This window comes from Acinonyx jubatus, chromosome E4 (assembly GCF_027475565.1).
Source record: "Acinonyx jubatus isolate Ajub_Pintada_27869175 chromosome E4, VMU_Ajub_asm_v1.0, whole genome shotgun sequence".
Classification (NCBI taxonomy): Eukaryota; Metazoa; Chordata; class Mammalia; order Carnivora; family Felidae; genus Acinonyx; species Acinonyx jubatus.
Genome location: NC_069395.1, coordinates 3098190 through 3117251, shown reverse-complemented (window position 1 = coordinate 3117251; position 19062 = coordinate 3098190). Strand labels below are relative to the sequence as shown.

At 62.3% G+C, this 19062-nt stretch overlaps 1 protein-coding gene and 1 long non-coding RNA gene across 7 annotated transcripts in view; one reads left to right on the top strand and one right to left on the bottom strand.

Moving 5' to 3' along the window:
• Positions 1–939: 939 nt before the first annotated feature.
• KIRREL1 (kirre like nephrin family adhesion molecule 1) overlaps positions 940–19062 on the bottom strand; it is a 99074-nt gene continuing 80951 nt past the window's right edge. For 3 of the 5 annotated variants that reach the window (XM_027048623.2, XM_027048625.2, XM_053209768.1), the window contains exons 3-15: positions 18634–18783; positions 14283–14440; positions 12362–12512; positions 11293–11398; positions 11013–11161; positions 10715–10842; positions 9982–10156; positions 9794–9894; positions 8531–8729; positions 7305–7412; positions 7031–7170; positions 6411–6488; positions 940–6301 (exon numbers count right to left, since the gene is read on the bottom strand). In XM_027048623.2, the coding sequence (XP_026904424.1) occupies positions 5825–6301; positions 6411–6488; positions 7031–7170; positions 7305–7412; positions 8531–8729; positions 9794–9894; positions 9982–10156; positions 10715–10842; positions 11013–11161; positions 11293–11398; positions 12362–12512; positions 14283–14440; positions 18634–18783 (2120 nt within the window). In that variant the 3' untranslated portion in view covers positions 940–5824. The remainder of the gene's footprint in view (positions 6302–6410; positions 6489–7030; positions 7171–7304; positions 7413–8530; positions 8730–9793; positions 9895–9981; positions 10157–10714; positions 10843–11012; positions 11162–11292; positions 11399–12361; positions 12513–14282; positions 14441–18633; positions 18784–19062) is intronic. The other 2 variants (XM_027048624.2, XM_027048626.2) reach the window with 2 other exon arrangements.
• Positions 7168–9407, top strand: LOC113596220 (uncharacterized). 2 transcript variants are annotated; one of them, XR_008293361.1, is made up of 4 exons: positions 7168–7586; positions 8043–8124; positions 8544–9073; positions 9265–9407. It is a non-coding gene; the product is annotated as an uncharacterized LOC113596220 (long non-coding RNA). The 2 variants fall into 2 exon arrangements; XR_003416983.2 differs by having other exon boundaries at positions 7168–8124.

The following is a 19062-nucleotide window of genomic DNA, read 5'->3' as shown; positions in this document are numbered from 1 at the left end:
CCTCCGTCCCCGACTGTGTCCTGTGTCCCTTGTGTCACAGAATGGCTGCTGTGGACCAGCTTTAGTTTGCCTGGCTGGCACGTGGATGATGCAAACAATAAACCCTTGTGTTTCTCTGGTGATTTATAGCTTTCAGAAAGCATTATCTGGGGGCGCCTGGGTGGCTCGGTCAGTTACGCGTCAGACTCTTGGTTTTGGCTCAGGTCATGATCTCACGGTTCGTGAGTTCAAGCCCCGCACTGGGCTCTGTGCTGGCAGTGTGGAGCCTGCTTGGGATCCTCTCTCTCCCTCTCTCTCTGTGCCCTTCCCCCACTCTCTCGCTCTCAAAATAAATAAACTTTAAAAAAAAAACCCACATTATCTGAAAGCGACCTTTTTTCTCCCTGTGATCTTCAAAGGCTCCAGGGAAGCGTGCAGAGTGAAACCCTCACGAAGGCCACTAGACAGCAGTATTGTGAATTTCCCAGTGGGATGGCTGCGTGTGGGCCTCCAGGCACCTGCTCACACCTCCTCACTCCCAGCCAGAGGCCGCAGGCCTGGTTAACTTCGCTCTTTACCCAAAGCTCTGCATCTTAGTAAAAGGAGAACCAACCCGGCTCCTACCCCCTGCCAGTTCCTTCGGGATCTGGACCCCAGGTCCAGTCACCCCCTTTCCTGCCCCGCGATCGGACTTAGCACCAGACTTTCAGGTGCGGTGTTCCCACGGCCCGGCCCCCCAGCTGTCTGCACGCCCCCCGCAAACTGCCCGCCTTACCAGGTCTCAGGGTCCCGCTACAGCCACAAATATAAATGACGGCCCGGAGACGACACAAATGCCTCAGCTCCGCGGTCTCAACCCAAAGTCTCTCACCTTTTGCCCGAATCTGACCATTTCACCCCAAATCTGGCAAGCTCTTAGGTAGCTAAAGCTGCTCGTGCACTGAATAACACAAAACACGGTACTTTTTAAAACATTTATATTTATATATATAAAAAAATTAAATATATATAATATATAGTGTGTTTGAGACTAAAAATATAGTACATAATATTTAAAAAAAAGGAAAATGAAAACAGGCAGAATAGGAAAAGGCGTGAGGACACACAGACACATTGCTAAAAACCTACGATGGTTTGTCCTAACAAAAATAATATTTTTTTTTTCCTCTTGTCTTGTCATCATGGATCCATTTATTATCGGGGTCTGGGAGCAGAAAACTCAACTCGAGCCAGAAACGCAGGCCGGGACCCCAAGGGCGGACAGGGTGGACAACCCGACCACCGGGGCCCCAGGCGCCTCTGGGCCAACACGGAACAGCCAGGCCTCCGGGGTCACGGCTGCTACAAGGTGGTGTCGAGCGTGACCGAAACGGCAGCTTGGCTGCTCTCTCCCCAGGGAGGGGTATTCTGGGGGGGAGGGGCAGCATCTGATCTCCAGAAGCACGTAGGCGGCCCCATGGCCCACCGACCCTCGAAAAGGCCAGTGGTCACGGCCAGCGAAAAGCCAGGAGCAGGGGCAGGAGGCTGGCGGGAATGTGATAGTTCTATGCAAATGGACTTACTATTATTATTCATTATTATTATTTTCACCGTTATTATTTCTAAGGACAGGCTTGTACCAGAACCGCCCATATGGCCTGTGGCTTCTGCGCAGCAATGATTTCTCCAGGGACGGGGCCTGGAGCTCCCTCACAGTGATGCAAGAAAACGGGAACCTGCCCTCCCCCACCCCCCCACTCTCTGGACCCTCCCAGGGGGCCACACACATCTCCGCCCTTGCCACGAGGAGCCCGAGGCAGGAGAGCAGGCCAACGAGGCTGGCCTCCGGGAGAGGACAGAGACTATGGGGGATGGCGGGAGGTAGGGGAAGGCAGGGACAAGGAAGTGGGGTATTTAAATGCTAGTTTTATAGCCTCTTCACAAAAATAAATGTCTTTCCAGTTGTGCCCCTTGGTCTGTGCGCATCAGTGTCCCACGGCCATCTCCCTGCTGGTCATGCTGAGTCAGGAGCTACACGGACGCCTTCCAGGGGCCTCCCTCACGAGGGCCTGTAGGGGCGCAGGGCGGTGACCCTCTCAGGACAGACCTGAGCTAACGTGGCAGAGAAGCCAGGGTTTCCGGGGCTGGGGCGGCCGAGGAGTGCAGTGTCCACGGACGGAAGCGTCCACACAGCAAGGAGCGAGGCAGTGACTGAGCCAGTTCAGTCCCACTGGGGGCTGGGCTTCGATGTGGTTTTCTTACCACCTGGCCGACCACCGGATTCCTCGCTAAGGAGCCCAGGACCTGTGGCTCCTGACTGAGCGTGGGGGCAAGAGGGGCTCCAGGACAGGGGTCAAGACGACCTTTTCCATCCCAGGGCTGGCGTTCCGGGGAACACCACTCCGTCCCCTGTGGCTCTCCTTCCTGACCTCCCGAGGACTCTGGGGCTGGGCTTAGAGGGATCTGGGATTTGGGGTGCAGGCTGGGCCCCCCCCCATGAGGAAAGAGACCTCGGCTCAGCCAGAATCACAAGAACCTCTTCGAGCTCCAGAGTTTACGTTAAAGCTGCTCTACCTGCCTCTATTGGCTGACTTCCTACCCGCCGCTTCACAGATGGGCTGGCCAAGCTCGCGCCTCACCCTGCGGCTCAAGATACCTGGGCCCAGAGGTTTCACCCCGCTCAGCGAGAGCGAGGCAGCATCCCTGGCTCCCGAGGACCGGGTCGGGGGTGGCTGCTCTCACTCTCCCCGAGTCAAAGCTGCCTGGAACCAGGGCACCAAGGAAAGAAAGTCCCCATGCCCTGCCCTAGACCGGCAGGTGGCTTTGCCAAACTGGCAGCATTCCGAGTGGGTCCCCAACCATGAGCGGCCGTTCCCAACGGTCAGAGGATACCCCCCACACCAATGTCACCGAGGCTTAGGGTATGCTTTGCTGCCATTTGAGATCCAGGGGACCCTGATGGAAACTCATTCACGACACTTCCAACAAGAGGCCCACAGTACAAACTTTTTTTCAAGAGAGAATCTTCTACTCCCCATCCCTCCCCGGCTCACTTACTTTTTCCAGCTCCTTACAAGGGGTGGCTGGGCCCTTCACCTCACCAAACGAATACAGCAAGAAGAGCATAATTCTAGGGTTGTGCAATCCGCCCCCCTACTTTTAAGGCCAGAAAATCGGGGGCAATAAATGTAAAGAGGTTAGGCCAAGGTCACTCAGTCAATGGCAGCTTCAGAACAGGGTCCCAGGTGTCCTGACCCCTAGTGCGGTGCTCTCCCACCAAAACGAGAATGTGAAAGGGGATCAGGATCGCCAAGGTGACCACGTCAAGTACTCAGGCACCCTGCTGGAGGGCCCCCGCCTCAGACAGCAAAGCTCTATGTTCAAGGAAGGGCACCTTCAGCTCCCCAGAAAAGCAATCCCATTAAGCCCAACAGGCAGGTCCAAATTCAGATTGTGATCAGACCAGCGTGCAAGTTGCAGAGGCGGAGAGGGCCTGGGTTGCTGGTGTCTCTCTGTGCCTTGCACTGTGCAAAGTGCACTCAACACCCAGGAGGCCCTGGTTCATGTGTTAAAGAACAGAGAACGGTGAGTGGCTGTGAACAAGCTTCTGAAAACTAATGGTCCCTGTAGCATCAGCTGAGTTAGCTAGTGACCTTGGGAACCTCCTCTCCATCATTTCAACAGAATGGGCCCAGCACTAAAACCAAAAAGGAGGAAACAGAATGTGGCCAAACCCCAAACACAACGGAGCATTTCTTGGAATATCCCTAAAGTTTAAAAAGCCATTGCCATCTTTAGACTTTGTTTGCATCATGAATGGCTTGTGTTTCTGCAAAGAGAATCAAAATACGTGCGAAATCATCTGCACAGGAACCTGCATCCTTAACAGATCTTCTCGCGTGGCTCACGTAGGACTCTGTGGGGAGGTGTCAGACCCCACGGGGAGGGGACAGAATACAGCTGGAGCCTGGACAAGGCCCCCAGCCGGCAAAGAACCACCCAGGATTTGCCCCTGCTGCAGCCGAGGGGGACACGGAGGCAGCCTGCTACGCAGGAACTGAGCCACTTTCTTCCTGGGCGTTAGCTGGTCCCCACCAGCAAGGACGGTGAGGAATGTCACCCCACAGACCCATCCGCAAAGGTGGCGATGGCCCGTGGCTGATGAGCATGTAACTCATTAAAACAAACATGACTAATGAGCGGTGACCGCGAGAAAGGGCAAAGCGCGTTCTGGGGATCGCCCCAGAGGCCCCGCCCGTCGGGAGAAGGGGAGGCCGGGGGCGGGGGCACAGTTCTCTTTGGTCAGAAGGTGGTGGCTGTGAATGGCCATGTGGAATGTGTGTGTGGGAACAGCATGGGCATGACAGCCTGCAGTGCCCTCCCTGTGCTACCTTACTGGGTCAGCCCTTCCTTCCTCTCCAGGTCCCTCACCTGCCGCCCCCCCTCCCCACGTTCTGCAACACCTGATGGTGTCTCTGGGGCTCGCAGTACCTGTCCCCTGTGGCCACCCACACAGGGCTGGTCAACCAAAGCTGGACACTCAAGGCACTGAAAGTGGAAGAAGGAATCTGATTGGTCCAAGGGGAAAAAAAAAAAAAAAAAGACACTTAACAAGTCAAAACCTGTCGACAGTTCAGTGCCCCCAGAGGGTGGCCTCTCTGACCAGCTAGCTGGTGGGCAGGACATCGAGTCTGAGAGCCAGGCCCCCTCCCTAAACCTGTCAGAGCCCGCTGGCGACAGGTCTTACCACCTGAATGTTTAAAAATGGATTCAAAGTGCTTGGAAATCGAGAGTAATGGACGGTGTTGGGAATCTGGTGAGCAGGTGCCCCTTTCCTTCCCATTGGGACTTGGGGTGGGGGAATCCCTACAGCTTTTATTTTTTCCTCCCCACATGAGGTTTTTATTGTTTCTGTCGTCGTTGTTGTTGTTGTCTTTGAAAAACAGCCTATAGCATCCCACCCTCATGGCACCAGGCTCAAGAGTTCAAGCCAGGACGCAGGGCCCGCTGGGGAGGGAAGGGGCCCCCCTGGAGGGGACTCTGGCAACTGCTCTGTAGCACACAGCCTTCTTGCTGGTCAAACAGGACACGGGTCCCCACCGTTCTTGTCTCCACCACGACCCTGACCTCCCTGGCTGGCCCTGCACGGAGGGGAAAAGAGGAGGGCGCTACTGGAGAAACGTGGGTCCTGCGAAGGCTGACACACAGGTGTCCACGGGGAGCAGCCGGAAGGCTGGCACTTGCGTTGGGCTCAGCCGAATGAGGGCTGGGTCTGAACTCGGCGCCAGGGCTGCGGAGTGCACAGCCGCAAGAAACCCACCAAAGCCTTCCGCAGTCCCCCGGAAGGAGGGACGCTGCCAGGGTACGAGTGCAGAGAGCAGAGGGGCCGGCCAGGCTGTCCCGTTCCCACCCGTCCGGGCCAGAGCCACCCCACCCCACGCCGCGTGTCCCCTCGGCCCAGGCCTGCTCATCCTCACACGGCCCTGTCCACTCAGGGGAGCCGAGAGGGGGGGGGTGGGGTGGGGACAGAATGGGAATGCTAAAAAGTGCCCCCCTCGGCTCTCCACGACCTTCGCTTCCCTGGCCCACCCCGTGCCGGGGTCAGGCGAGAGCACAGGTCAGAAGACACACGTCCTCCCGAAGAAGAGGGAAGGGCAGGCCCAGGAGGCTGGGGCATGCACAGAGCACCATCCTCGGGAGGGGGTGTTTCCGGGAGACCTGCTCCCCACCTGCCCCGGCGGCGGCAGGCCGGTCCGGGCCCCGCAGCCCCCGCAGCGACGCGCAACGCCCCTGAATATCAGGGAACGGCCGGGAGAGCCTCGTCCTCTGCCCCGCAGAGGCGCCCCCGCTCGGTGGCGCCCCGGGCCTACACGTGAGTCTGCATGCGCTGCTGGAACCGCTGGCCGTAGTCCGCGTGCTGGGACGTGTAGGAGAAGCGCGTGGCCGTGGCGTACTTGCCGATGGGGTCGTAAGGCTCGTACGCGGTCCGCTCCAGGCCCGACGGCGGCGCCTGCGGGTAGCCCAGTCGGTAGGTGGGGTAGCCGGCCGCCGCGGGGAAGGGGTGGGGGTTGAACTTGTCGTAGTTCTCGAAGGACAGCGGGCCGGCCGAGTCGGCGCCGGCGGGGGCGGCGGGCCCGGGGGCCGCGGGCTCGGGGCCGAAGTCGGACGCGGGGGCGCGGCCGTAGGAGCTGAGCTGCGCGTAGCCGCTCGAGTGCGAGAGGCGCGAGGCCGGGCGCCCGTCGAAGCGCGCGGGCCCGGGGGCGCGGTAGTCGGCGTAGAGCACGGCCCGCGACGCCGGCCGGTCCTCGTGGGCGCGCACGTTGTAGTAGCCGTTGGTGGGGTCCTGGGGGCGAGGGGCGGGGTGGAGGCGCGGCCCTGGCGCACCTGCTGGGTCCCGCGGGGAGCCCGCGCCCCTCCTCCCACGCCTGCCCGTGCCTGCCCCGCGCGCGCACCTTCATCTCGTACTCCTCCCGCGTGTCCATGGTGTCGCAGCGCAGGTCCTGCTTCAGGTCCACGTCGTCCTTGAAGGACTGCGGAGCGGCAGGGGTGGGCGTCAGCGCCGGGCCGGCGTCGCCCCCCTGCGGGGCCCGCCCCAGGCCCAGGGCCCCCCCCCCCCCCCCCGTGGCTGGCAGGGTCTGGGGTCGGAAGGCCAGGAGAGGGCGCGGGGCCCTGGTCCTTGTCGCTGACGCACAGTGACCTTGGGAGTGTGGCGGCCCCTCTCAGGACTGTCTCCTCATCTGAGCAGGGGGGCGAGTTGAACCGGAAAACTTCCAGGGGTTTCCAGCCCTGTGCGGGAAGGGTGCGGCAAAGCGCGCACCCACAGAGGGCCGCCCCCGCCTGTGCTGCGCTGGAGGGAGACCCGCGGGGCAGAGCACGTGCGCGCGCAGGTTCGTGGGTACACGCATGAGCATTTGTGCGCCTGTGTACTCGCGTGAGCGTGTGTGTGTGTGTCTGTGGCAGGACCAAGGCAGGCTGACAAAGGGGGGACAGAGTGGTTAGTAGAGCTGGGGGCGGGGATGGAGGTCCCGAGAACGTGAACAGGGGAGTGGGCCAGGAGGAGCAGGACCCTCACCGAATAGATGGCCTTCATGACCCGAGTCGCAGTGGACACGCTGGCGGTATCGTCCTCCCGGTCGGAATGCATCGTGAGTGGCTCACGGTTCACCGTCTCCACCTTGATGTCCAGCTTCCTCAGGGTCACGTCCTTGCGACCTGGGGACAGGGAGGGGCGGCCCTGGACACGTTCTGCCAGCCCCTGCAGGCCAACCCGCTGGCCGCGCCATGGGTCTGCCTGCGCCGGAGGCGGGGAGGTGGGGAGCTCTGGGCGGTGGGAGGCCCCTACTCACTGCCTTTGCGGCGGCGATAGAGGAAGAACGCCAAGGCAATGAAGGAGAAGGTCAGCAGGATGCCCGCTCCGATGGTGGCCCCGGCGATGATGCCCACGGGTAGCACCTCTTCAGAGGGAAAGACAGGCGAGGGTGAGGCTGGCAGCTCGCGGGGACCCGAGGCCAGGCACCACGAACTCCGCCCACATCCAGGGACGGGGACGGCACACTGTCTGCTTCAAGCCCGGGAGTTTGAGAGGAAGGTCTGCGTTGTGTCCGGGTTCAGGCCCGAGCTCCGGCTTGGTGAGTTGGGGGCACAGCCATGTGTCATCCCCGCAGTGTGGCACAACGTGACCCTGGCCCTGGCAGTCGGTCCGTCCCTGCCCTGCAGCCCGTGCGCCTGTGAGGTTTGGCCTCTGCTTCCTGGGCTGGGCTGCTCTTGAGGCCAGCTGTCTCCCGATCTGTCACCGCCTCACCCCCCCCCCCCCATTGTCAGGGTGGCATGGGCACCTACCCTCCCAGGGCTCCCATGGTTCTCCTTGGCTCCCCCGCTCCCCAGAGCTGAGGATCCGGGGAGCCCCCCTCGGGCTTTGTCTCCCTGCCTGGGGGACCTGGATGGATCAGATCTGCAGGGAGCTCTTCCCCTCCTCGATGGGTGGGTCCCGCCTTCCTCTCGCTGCTCCGTTCTTCCCCACTGACCCCTTGCCGGCACCCTCAGCTGAGACACACCTGATGGAAGGCCCAGCTTTTCCTCCTCAGACTTCAGAGCTTCCGGAAAAGTCAAAGGCAGTGCCTCCTTTGACATGCAAAGTGTCTTAAGGGTGGAAGGATTCTCGAAGAAGTGGGGAACCACACCCTACTACTGGGCACTTCCTACGTGCCCAGTGTTTTATACACACATGCCATTTAATCCTAAGGACAACCCAGTGAGGTCGGTGGTGTTATGCCCTTTCACAAAGCATTTGATTGCCCTCCCGAAAAATCATTCTACTCTGAGCACTGCTCCATGGAACCAAAAGCTCCGGGAGGGCAGGGCCTGTGTCTTGTCACATGCATCCCTGTAGCCCTTAGCACAGGGCTGGGCGCAGCGTGGATGCTCAATGAATGTTTATAAAAGGGAGTGGCTGTCCCCAGCTGAGTGGAGGGCGGGCCCGGGAGAGCTGTCTCCCCACGAGACCCACTGGGGGAGAGTAGACGGAGCCCCTCCCCCCCTGGCCCCGGCTGTCCTGCGCCCCGGCCACGGTCACCTCGCTCCTCCAGCTGGATGATGGCCGTGCCCGGCCCGAAGCTGTTCCAGGCCGTGCAGTTGTAGTGTGTCTGAAAGTCGGCCTCCATGACGTTGTTGATGGTGAGTGTGGACAGCACTCCGCTGCCCGAGTTGGTCCTCTCCACCGTGTAGCGCTCCAGCGTCCCCACCTCCAGGAAGTTCTCCTTCCATGCCCAGGCCTGGGGTGGGGAGGGCAGGCGGTAAGAAGGAAGGGGCAGGCGGCAGAAACACCCGACCCGGGCTCCACGCACCCTCGCCCCATGAGCCCTGTGCGTCCTTACGCCCAGCCCAGCTCTCGCCCTGCAACAAACACCAGTTCACCCTGTTGCCTGGAACCTTGGCCTGGAACCTCCAGCCTAGGAGGAAAGTGGCTCTGGACATGATGGAGATGTATGCCGGGAACATTCGGACATGCCCCGGGACGTTCTTTAAAGTGCAGATTCTTGGGGCTTAACTCCTAACTATGAATCTCCAAGGGAGAGATCCAGGAGTCTCTATCTTCATAACCATCCCACGGACGCAGGTGCGGCTGGGCCGATGAACCACTCTTTTGCCCAGACCCTTATAACGGGGAGGATCCCTCCCCCAGGAGGGGGTATCCCCAGGCTCCTCCCTCCCTGACCTCCCAGCTCGGGGCACCCCCTGCCGCCCCAGGTCCCCTCCCTGAATGGAGCCCGAGGGAAGGGGAACCACTGAGCACTGGCTCCTTTCCAGGGATCAATCCTCCCAGCTCTGCAAGGAAAGCCCCCGGGAGCAGAGCCGCCGGCTGCCCAGGCGGCCGTGGTAATGAAGTGTCCCTGGGCAGCCCTGGAGTTAGCCAAATGGTCATTAAATGTGATGAGGGGTTTGACGGTTAATGGGCATGGAAAGAATTAATGGCTCATGGTGTGGGGAAGAGAAAGGAGGGTGGAGGGGAGCTGGGAGGAGGAGGCAGAAGCAGGGGGCGGAGGGGCAGGGGCCAGGCAGGGCAGGGAGGGGAAGAGGGACAGAGAGCAGCCGGGGCGCCCCGACCTTTCACACCTGTTGCTACAGTCACCTCACAGCCACCCTATCAGGCGAGGACACCGCCCCCGTTCTGAGGATGAGGAACCCGAGTTTGGAAACGCTAAGCACGTGGCTCAGGGTCACGCAACAAGTGAGAGAGGAGGTGGCATCCGAGGGAGGACGGGGGGCAGAGGGACGGAGCTGCGTGGGGAGCTGGCAGCGAAGTAGGTGGCTGGCTGTCCGCGGACCCGGCACTCACAATGCGGTCGGGGGGTGGCGTACTCCCGATGAAACACTCCACTTTGCCACCGTCACCCCTGACGGCATACTGCACCGCCTCGCTGGAGATAATGGGGGGCCCTGCGAGCAGGGAGACGCGGTCAGGGCCGGCCGAACACGGCGGCACCTGCCCGCCCAGGCCCAGCCCCGGCCCCGAGGGCTGCTCACCGTTCACGTAGAGGGGCACCTCCCTCTCGGCCACTCCGATCCGAGGCACGATGGCCCGGCAGGTGTAGGTGCCGGCATCGGCCTGGGTCACTGACTTCAACAGCAGCTGGTTGCTGTTACTCAGGACCTGGGCAGAGAGAGCAGCCTCGGGTGGGGAGCCGTGGGGCCTGGGCCCCTGGGTCCGGGTGGGGCCCCGCATTGGAGGCATTGGAAAGAAAGCGGGAAGGGCCACAAGTGAATTCCCAGAAGGGAAAAGCGTGCGTCCCCTGACTCTCAACGGGGCCTCGCAGGCTGTGGTGGTTTTACAGAGGACGCAGCCTCTCGGGTGGTCTGTTCTAGGGCTTTTCCTGCCAAACGAGGTAGGAGGTTTCACCCTGGAACCCCTGTTCTGCGATCCTGGCCCGAACTATCTAACGCAGGTGTGAGTAGAGCTGCAGGGTCCAACCTCCCCACCCTCCTGTGTAGGTCCAGCCACCAGATCTCCTCCCCAGCACAGGTCCGTGTGTCCCTCCCACGGCCGCCGAACCGGCCAGCTGTTCTGCAGGGAGAAGTGGGTCTTGATCTCAAGCACTGGCCGCCTCCTCCCCCAAATCCCAGGACCCTAGAAGCACTCTGGCTTCGACTCGAAAAGCACTGTTGCCCTTCCCTTGCCCCAACCCTGCTCTCCCGCCAGAGCCAGAGTCCTTCCCCCCCAGCCAACCCCAGCACTCAAGACAGGCAGCAGGCGTCTTACCATGTTGGAATCCTTTTTGGTCCAGGTGAGGGTGAGGGGCGGATTCCCCACCCAGACACAGGTGAGGGTCACATCAGAGCCAATATCTGTGGTCGTGGGCTTGGGGTCAACCACGATCCGGGGGGCAACTGCGTACAAGGGAACACTAGTGAGGGTCTCAGTCTCATCGGGGGTCAGCTCTAACCGATCCTGTCTCCCTTCTGCTGCCCTCCCACCTCCCCATGCCCGTTCCCGCTCCCCACCCCCACCCGGACCCTTTAAAGGCCCTGGATCCAGCCCCGCCCTTGCGGCTGCTCACAGTGGACGTTTACTAAGGTGCTGACGTTGGTGCTTCCCACTTTATTGTGAACCTCACAGGACACAGGCTCCGTGAAGAAGGAGTAGTCGACGTTCGTCTGATAGCGACTCTCGTGCGCATCTTCAATCAAGAAGCCCCCCTTGGCCCACCTGGGGAGATGGCAAACAGGGCGGGGATCAGGGCTCGGGGCCCGGTCTGCCACGTCCAGCGGCACTACCCCAACCCCCGGCACCCCCCCCCACTCCAGGCCCAGGGTGCCCCCAGCCCCCACGCCTTGCACCTGTAGCCCAGGATCTCGGGGTTGGCTGTGGCCTGGCACGTGAAGACGACGCGCTCACCCTCCTGTACCGTCTGTGGCTCAATGGACAGGGTCACCGTGGGAGGGTCTGCAAAGCAGGGGACGGGAAGGGGCTTTTCTGTCCCTCAAGCTTCTTTCTCTCTCTAACACACACACCCAGCCTTCCCCACTGTGCGGAGACCTGGGGGTCGGAGGTCACGTCGCATCAGCTCCAATAAATAAGCCACCTCCCTCACCTTTACCCCGTGGAGCCTCCAGGGGGCCGGCCAGGGTGCGGGACCCAGGCTGCCGCTGAAGGGACAATTAGGGGATGTAATGGTGCATTGTGGCCACGAGGCGTCAGGGCGGCCCCGCGTGGCTCCCTGAAAGGGGTGGGGGAGGGGCGCCTCCAATCCCTGCCCAGCTCCCTCCCTCCCGTGGGCGGAGGGACCCCGCGCTGAGCATCCCCTGAGTAGCAGCCTGCATTTGGGGATAATCTGACACTATCATTTAAGCACCCCCCCCCCCCCCCAGCCCCAAGAGGCAGGAACGGGTCCAAAGTCCCTTCTCTGAAGCCCATGGGTTGGGATGTGTTTCAGAATTTGGCATCCCCCACGGTCTGGAAAGGGACTGGCATGCACAGACCACGGACTATGTAGGATCCCGCAGGGTCTGGGCAACACCCCACAGTGACGTAGGGGATAGATAAGTGAACCACGAAGAGCCTCAGTTCACGTCTTGCCAGGAAATCGCTTCTAATTTGGAATTTCAGAGAAGCGATTGGAGGTCTGTATTCGATTTTCTTCCAAGTACACAGAATTGGAAACTGAGGCTCGGAGAGATTAAAGCACAGCCCAAGTCACACGCTGGATGAGATCCAGGAGCGGCCTGGCTCGCAGCCGATGCCCCTCCCGACCCTCGGTGCCCACGGCCGCTGGGTGCTCCCGCCGGGGGATCCAGGGGGTGGTCACAGCAAGCATCTGTCCTGGGATCCCCAGAGGATTCCCGACGGGCACCCAAGGCCCCCTCCCCCCACCCCTCCCCCCAGCTCCGCTGTGGGACCCCTGCTCACGGTGCACATCCAGCTCGATGGAAGTCTCCTTGCCGCTCGGGACGGCCTCGTTCACGCTGCGGCAGGTGAACACACGCCCGATGTCCAGGTCTGTGGGGTTAATGAGCAGCTGGCTGATGGTGGTCTCCCTCTTCCCATCCTTCAGCAGCTCCTGGGGCGGGACAGGTGGGAGGCCAGGTCAAGCCAAAGCACCCCCCCTGCCCCTGAACACTGTGGTCAGGGTGGCCCGGCCCAGAGACGGGCTTGCGCTGGAGAGGCATGTCAACTTTTACCAGAAGCAGCCTTCAAACCCCCGGCCCCAACCTCTCCCCCAGGTTGGCTTTGGTTTGGTTCTCAATCGATAGACTCCATTTTTTGGAGACGTTTTAAGTGTATAGAACCAAAGAGAAAATGCGGTGAGTCCCCAAAGGCCCTGCCCCCAGACCCCACAGCTTCCCCTGATGAACATGATACACGAGGACGCTGCAGGATGAACCCGCGGCCCTGCATCCCTCCTGGCGGAAGGCCACGGTTGCCATTGGAGCCCACTGTGTGCGTCCTCCTGCGCCCCGTGGTTCTGAGCCCCATTCCTGGGATTTGTGGAGCACAGGGCAAGTTCCTCCTCTCTGCAAAGTCTCCGTGGCCATCCCGGCCCTCAGGACCCTCCCAGTCGGTCTGTCCGGCTCTGCTCCGGGTTCATGGATCCTGGCCTCGTAGGTACTACGCTCCGGGGCTCTCCGGCTAGACCGCAGGCCCCTGGAGGGCAGGGAGGGCTCACTGGCTGTCCCAGTGGCTCCATGGTGGCCAACCTGAGGCCCCTGAATGTGGTCACAGGACCCCTAGGGCTGTTTTCCACATTGCAGCTGTCTAAGGGAAACCGGACTGCCTGCCAGCACCGGGCCCTGCGCTTTGACAGCCACATGCATGCCTTTCCCGGGCAGGAGCAGGACCAGTGTGGCTCGCTAGCGCTGGCCGCGGCTGCTGCTTCCCAGGGATCCGCTGCCTTTAGTAAACGTAAGAGGAGAGCTGGACCCCAAGTGGCCATTAACAAATCGGCTTGTTCGGTCGCCAAACTATCTCCAAATAGGTAGCCCTAAAGGAGAAAAATAGCAGGTGTCTTGGTGGTAGAAAGCTAAACACCTGGGAGGCCGAATTCTCCTTGGTCAAGTGGCGAAGCCAAGGCCAGAGGGCGGAGACCTGTCCGAGGTCACACAGCCCGTCGAGGGCAGAGCTAACCCGGTTCCGCCCCCGGGGCCGCCCTGCACCGCACACAGGCGGGCAGGTGTCCCCCAGGACCCAGCAAAGGGCTAAGCTGTGTGTTTGCCCACAGCTGGCCGAAGGGACCCCACACAGGGGGCGTGGATCCTGATTCCAGCTCCTCCCAGGAGGTCCCTGGGTGGCTTCTCGGTCGCAGCTTCCTCGCTACGCGACACACAGGCGAGCGCTGCCACGTCAACGCCTCACCTGTGCCACCTGGGCGCACGCACCCACCACAGGCTGAAGGTGGAGGTGCCCAGGGGAGAGCACAGCTGAGCCGTGCTGCCTGCTGGCCGTGTGACCTCGGGCAAGGCAGCGACCTCTCTGACCACCGTGGTGAGTAGGAAAGGACACCTGCCTTACGAAGCTGCGGGGGCTTAAGAAGGACTGTCCACCAGGAGCTCGGCGTGCACCGTGCCTGTATGCAGTAGGTGCTTAATCCGTGCAGCTGGTGTTACTGGCACTCAGGCTCCACTAGCCACTGACTGCACCCCGAACCTGGCAGCTCCCGCCCGCTCCGTGGCTCTCAGCCTCCCCCACTACGTGGTGAGAGGGCTGGACCAGAACGGCCTCCGAGGTCTCCTCTCACGTCTGTGGCCCCCGAGCCTGGGTCGGGCCCACGTGGGAACGGAAGGCGCCCTGAGGCGGGGCCGAGGGGCCCGGGAGGGGGCAGGCAGCGTCTCACCGTGCTGGCCACCGCGCCCTCCTGCTGAGTCCCGTCCCGGAACCAGATGATGGTGGCGGCGGGCTTGGCGTTGAAGGCTCGGCACGTGAGGTTGTGTGGCGTGCCCGCTTGCAACAGGATCACGGGGCCGCCGTCGATCCTGGTGTCCTCTGGGGGGACTGCGGGGCGAGCACAGCAGCCGGTCAGGGCGCGGCCAGCCCCCGCCCCTGGAGGCGTCCCTCCCTCTGCATGACCACCCCGTGGCAGGGCGCTGCTGTTCCCGGGGGGCTGCACCCCAGGCCACCGGTCACCCGTTCTTTCCCAGCCCTTGTGGTGGATGAGGGGTGGGGGGTGGCCTCAACCAGGGAAGAGCTGGGCACACCCGGGGAAGCCTGGCACGGGAGGGGCTCCTCAATCTGTGCCGTCCCGAGTGCCCTGTGCCCTGGGGTGGCCTGACGAGCCGGCTCTATCACAGCAGCCTCCCGAGTGGGCCCCCTGCCTCCAGTCCCCCGGCCGCCGACATCCATCACCCCTGGCAGGTTATTTTCTCCGGCGCTGCTAAGACCGTGTGACTTCCCTGAGCAGACACCTCCGATGGCCGCCAACTGCCGCGGGCACCGTCACCGGCATCTCAGCCTGCCTGCCGGTCGGCGTTCCTTCAGCCAGCCCTGCACCCTCCTGCCTCCTCGTCCTCGCCCCTGCTGTCCATTCCCCCGCCACAACCCGCCAGCCAGACTCTGGGCAGTTCCCAGGCAGGGGCTCTGAGTTCCTGACCTGCCTGGTGTTTGGGTCACTTGGGAGGACGGTCCGGGCCCTCCTCGCAGCCTAAGCTGTCACACCAGAGAAGCAGGGACCACCCCTTCCAGTCTCACTGGCATTTCTCCTGTCTCCAGCACCTAAGAGCGGCCAGAGTAGGCTCTCGCTAACAACTTAAGGGATCGAATGGATCAGATTCCCGACGCCAAGAAAGGGGGTCTCTCTGTGCCCCGTCCCCACAGGCTCCTAAATGCTCAAGCGATCCAATCACATGTTCCTTGAAGGTAGGACGGCCTCTCTCTCCGAAAGCCCGAGGTCTGGCACAGCTCGGTGGACAGCAGGCCCTCGGGGATGTTAGCTGAATGGATGAGGAAGGGACCGAAGAGATAGAGGCAGAATTTCGATTATGATCTTCCCGCTGCACCGCGTTCATCGGGCCAGCGGCGCAAAAGGCCTGTGTTTGCCTTGTGCTGGGAACGACCACCAAGACCCAGGGGGTTCTTGGGAGACAGCCCTTGAGCGCGGGCCCTGGAGGCCCGTGGAGCCCGGCGGCGGGCAGGGCCATCCTGGAGGGTAGGAAATGCAGGTCCCGAGCCTGGGAACCGCCTGCAGCCCGTCCTCGTCGTGCACGCAGAGCGGTGGGGACTCCAAGCAGGAGGCCCTGGTCTCCAGCCCCAGCACGTCTGTTTACCTGCCGTGGGATCTTGGCTGAGAGTCTCAGTCTCTTCGCCAGGGGCCCTCGTGAAGGTCACCTGGGGTGCCGGGTCTGGCCTGTAATGTGCGGGGCCCGAGTGACACGTGACATGTGTTCACTCGGCTGCTCGGACGACGGCCAGCTCCCGGCCCGCTGGGGCCCTGGCTCCTCCCCTTTGCTAGCTGCAGGACCCGGGGCTGGGGCCAGACGGGTGCACGTTTGCAAGCGGGACGGCAAGGAGTTAAAGGTGGAGGGAGACGGATCAAGAGCCACCACTCGGGGTCTGCTGGTCTGCGTGGACCCCTGCAAGGTCACGCCTGCTGTCTCACCCTGGAAGAAGGTCCTGGACGAGCAGAGGCCCTGCACGCCGACACGGGCCACCGTGTCCGGACGCAGGAGCCCCCCGGAGGGAAGGCTTCTCCTACCATGGGCCCTCCCTTCCCCAGAACGCTGGCAACTTTCCCCTCGTTCAGGGAAAGACCATCCCTCTGTCACTAATCTTTCTCTCCGTTTCTGGGGCAAAGGCAAATAGAGCTGTTGAAGTGTCTGCTCGGCCATCAGAGGGCACGTGTCCGTGTGCAGGCCTGTTTACGAACACACTGTGACAAATCTGTCCATCAACACGCACGTGTGTGTGTGTGTAAAATTCTAGAAAATAACACTGACACCCTGTGACGTCGGAATGAGATCGTGGATGTGAAGCCAGCTGTAAACTGTGGCGTGATCGGCAACATTTCCGCCGTTCGTGGAGCGCCGACCGACGTGGCAACAGGCCGCGTGCGGGCTGCGGGCAGCCCTCACCACGGGCTTCCTGCGTTAACGCTTCTGCGGTAAATACCAGTAACCCCAATTTGCAGACAAGGTCCTGGGGCTCAGAGAGGTGCAGAAATGTGCCCAGAGGCAGGAGAGTGAGCTAAGCAGCGGGGCCAGGGCAGGGACCGGGCCCACTGACCCTGGAGCCAAGCCCATCCCCGCGGTGGCTGGGGTACAGCTGTGGCTGCCGATGATGGGGGGGCCACAGGCCTGCAAGTCTATCCCGTGTCTGTGTCTCAGTCCGCAGGCTGGCCTGGACTGAGGCAGGGGGCGGGGAGGCCACCTCGGAGCAAGGCTGCAGATGGAGGGGGGGGTATCTACCAGGCACTGGACGCAACCCACGCTGGACCCCGCCCTGCCCAGTCTCCAGTCCCCGGTGCCACAAGCAAAGGTGGACGGGAGCAGGTGAGCAGGGAGCGTGCAAGAGATATCCTGCCTCCCTAGCCTGCACGCGGCTGCAGGGGGGGTCGAGAGAGAGATGAACAAGGGCAAGGAGATCCGCACTAACCTCTCACCTCTCTTTCTCCTGGGGCCTCGTCCTGCACCCCCCTCGTGCCCCCCAAATCACCTTCCTGGGAAGGCCCACACACGGACCGTGCCCTCCAAACTGGCCACCCAACAGCCCCACTGTGCGCTCCCCCTTAGTCTCCTGCAAGCTTTTTAACAAGGTACTCCTCCATCTAGGGTCCCCGTTGATATCCTCCTCTTCCAGGAAGCCTTCCTTGAGTGACCCAAGACACTGGACACCATTATAAGCCCCGTTCCTGCGATGCCCAGAAGCTTGGCTGGCCTTTTGTCTTTTATTTCTCTGTCTCTGGGGGTCCGGGTGGGAGAGGGAAGAGAGTATCAGGGCCTCCTCGTTAGGATGGGAGTCCTCCAGGGCCCCAAACACAGGCCCTTAGGGAGGGAAAAAAGAAGAGACAAGGACTCCCAAGAATTCCAAGTCCCTTAGGTGGCCCGGGCCGGCACGGGGCTCTCACACACCCAGCGAGGGACGGGAGACGCCATGATGGCACCCCACGCCCATCCCTGGAGCCACCCTAAGTCTCCCCAACGTCAGTGCCATGCTTTGCTCATCCGACAGGAAGAGTGAGCCCCCCTGCAGCCCTGAGTCCTTGCCCTGCGGGGCCCTGACACCCCGTCACCTCACTGCCCAGGCCCTCCCGGTTCACAGCTCCCCGGGGCAGGAGCGGCAAAGCAGAAGTTGCTAAGGAGAGGCTGGTGGCCCTGTGACGCATTAGCAATGGGCAGACTGATCCCCAGGGGTCGTGACCTCTTTGGGTCACAGTGCCAAAATGGCCCGGACGTCCCGACTCCTAGCCCAGCCTTTCCCTGACAGAAGGAAGACTTCTCATGCCCTCCCCAAACCCCAAGTAAAACCCTCCTCGTGTCCAAGCTGAGGGTCTCAGCTCCTCCCTCCCCGGGGGTTTGTTCCCCCATCTCAGCGATTTCAGTAGGAAACGGGGAAGGGGCAGCACGGAGGGCAAAAGGGAAGAGGGAGGGTCTGGGCCGCACCAGGCTGGAGGGAGCCCGTTGTGCAAAGGGCCCCAGCGGGGAGGCCCACAGAGGGACATCTGCTCTGCTCCAGCAGGACCCAGCCCCCCGACCCCGGGTCTCAGCCCTCGGGGCTCATTCCTTCCGGTCCTGCTCCCTGGGGCTCCCGAGGGGCCTCCAGGGGCTTCTCAGTGCCCAGGGAGGAAAGGAGACGGTGGTGCAGCAGGGTAGGGGCTGAGTGAGGAGGAGGAGGGGCCCAAGGGGCAGTTGCCGGGGCCGGAGGCAGCAGGGGGAGGACGGGAGCACCGACACGCCTGGGCCAGGAGGGGATTTGTCTCCACCCCCCTGGCTCTGCCCTGGCAGGGCCTTATGTCCAGCAGGCAGAGCCCAGTCCGGCCGGGCACACCAGGCACCAGGCCTCATGCACCCACAGTCCCGCCAGGGGAGGCCCACGTGCCTGCTTTGCTCTCCTCTGCCGGACTGGGCTTTGGGAGAAGATTAGAGAAGGATCTGGGGGCGGGGCGGGGGGGGGGCAGGACAGGCATGAGGCCGGGAAGTGAGGAGTCCAGGGCACACGGGGGAAAGAGCCCGAGGAAGGGGGGGCCGGGGCATTACTGAGCACGGTGAGCTTGGCCCGTCGTGAGCGCAGGGCGGCCTCCGTGGCCTGGCACTCGTAGGAGGCGTCGTCAGATAGCTCGGCGTCCATGATCTCCAGGTTGTACTGCCCAGCGTCTGCAGAGCCCATGACCCGGTACCGCGGCCAGGCTGCAGGGACACACAGGGCGAGCGAGGTGAGCCCCCCACCCCGTGCCGGCCTGGGAACCAGCCTGGACCGCCCGGGCCCACAAGGGTCCTCCTCCCCACGCCAGGGGCCGCACCTGCCCAGACCGGTCCTCCTCCCCACCGCCCTGGCCTGGGAACTCGCCACAGTGGATAAGACGAATGAGGTCCCACGTGGGACACTGTGATGTCACCCCTGGGGCAGGAGCGACAGGGACACGGGAAGGGGGAAATGAGAAGAAATCTCCAGAGCTGTTGGCGGAC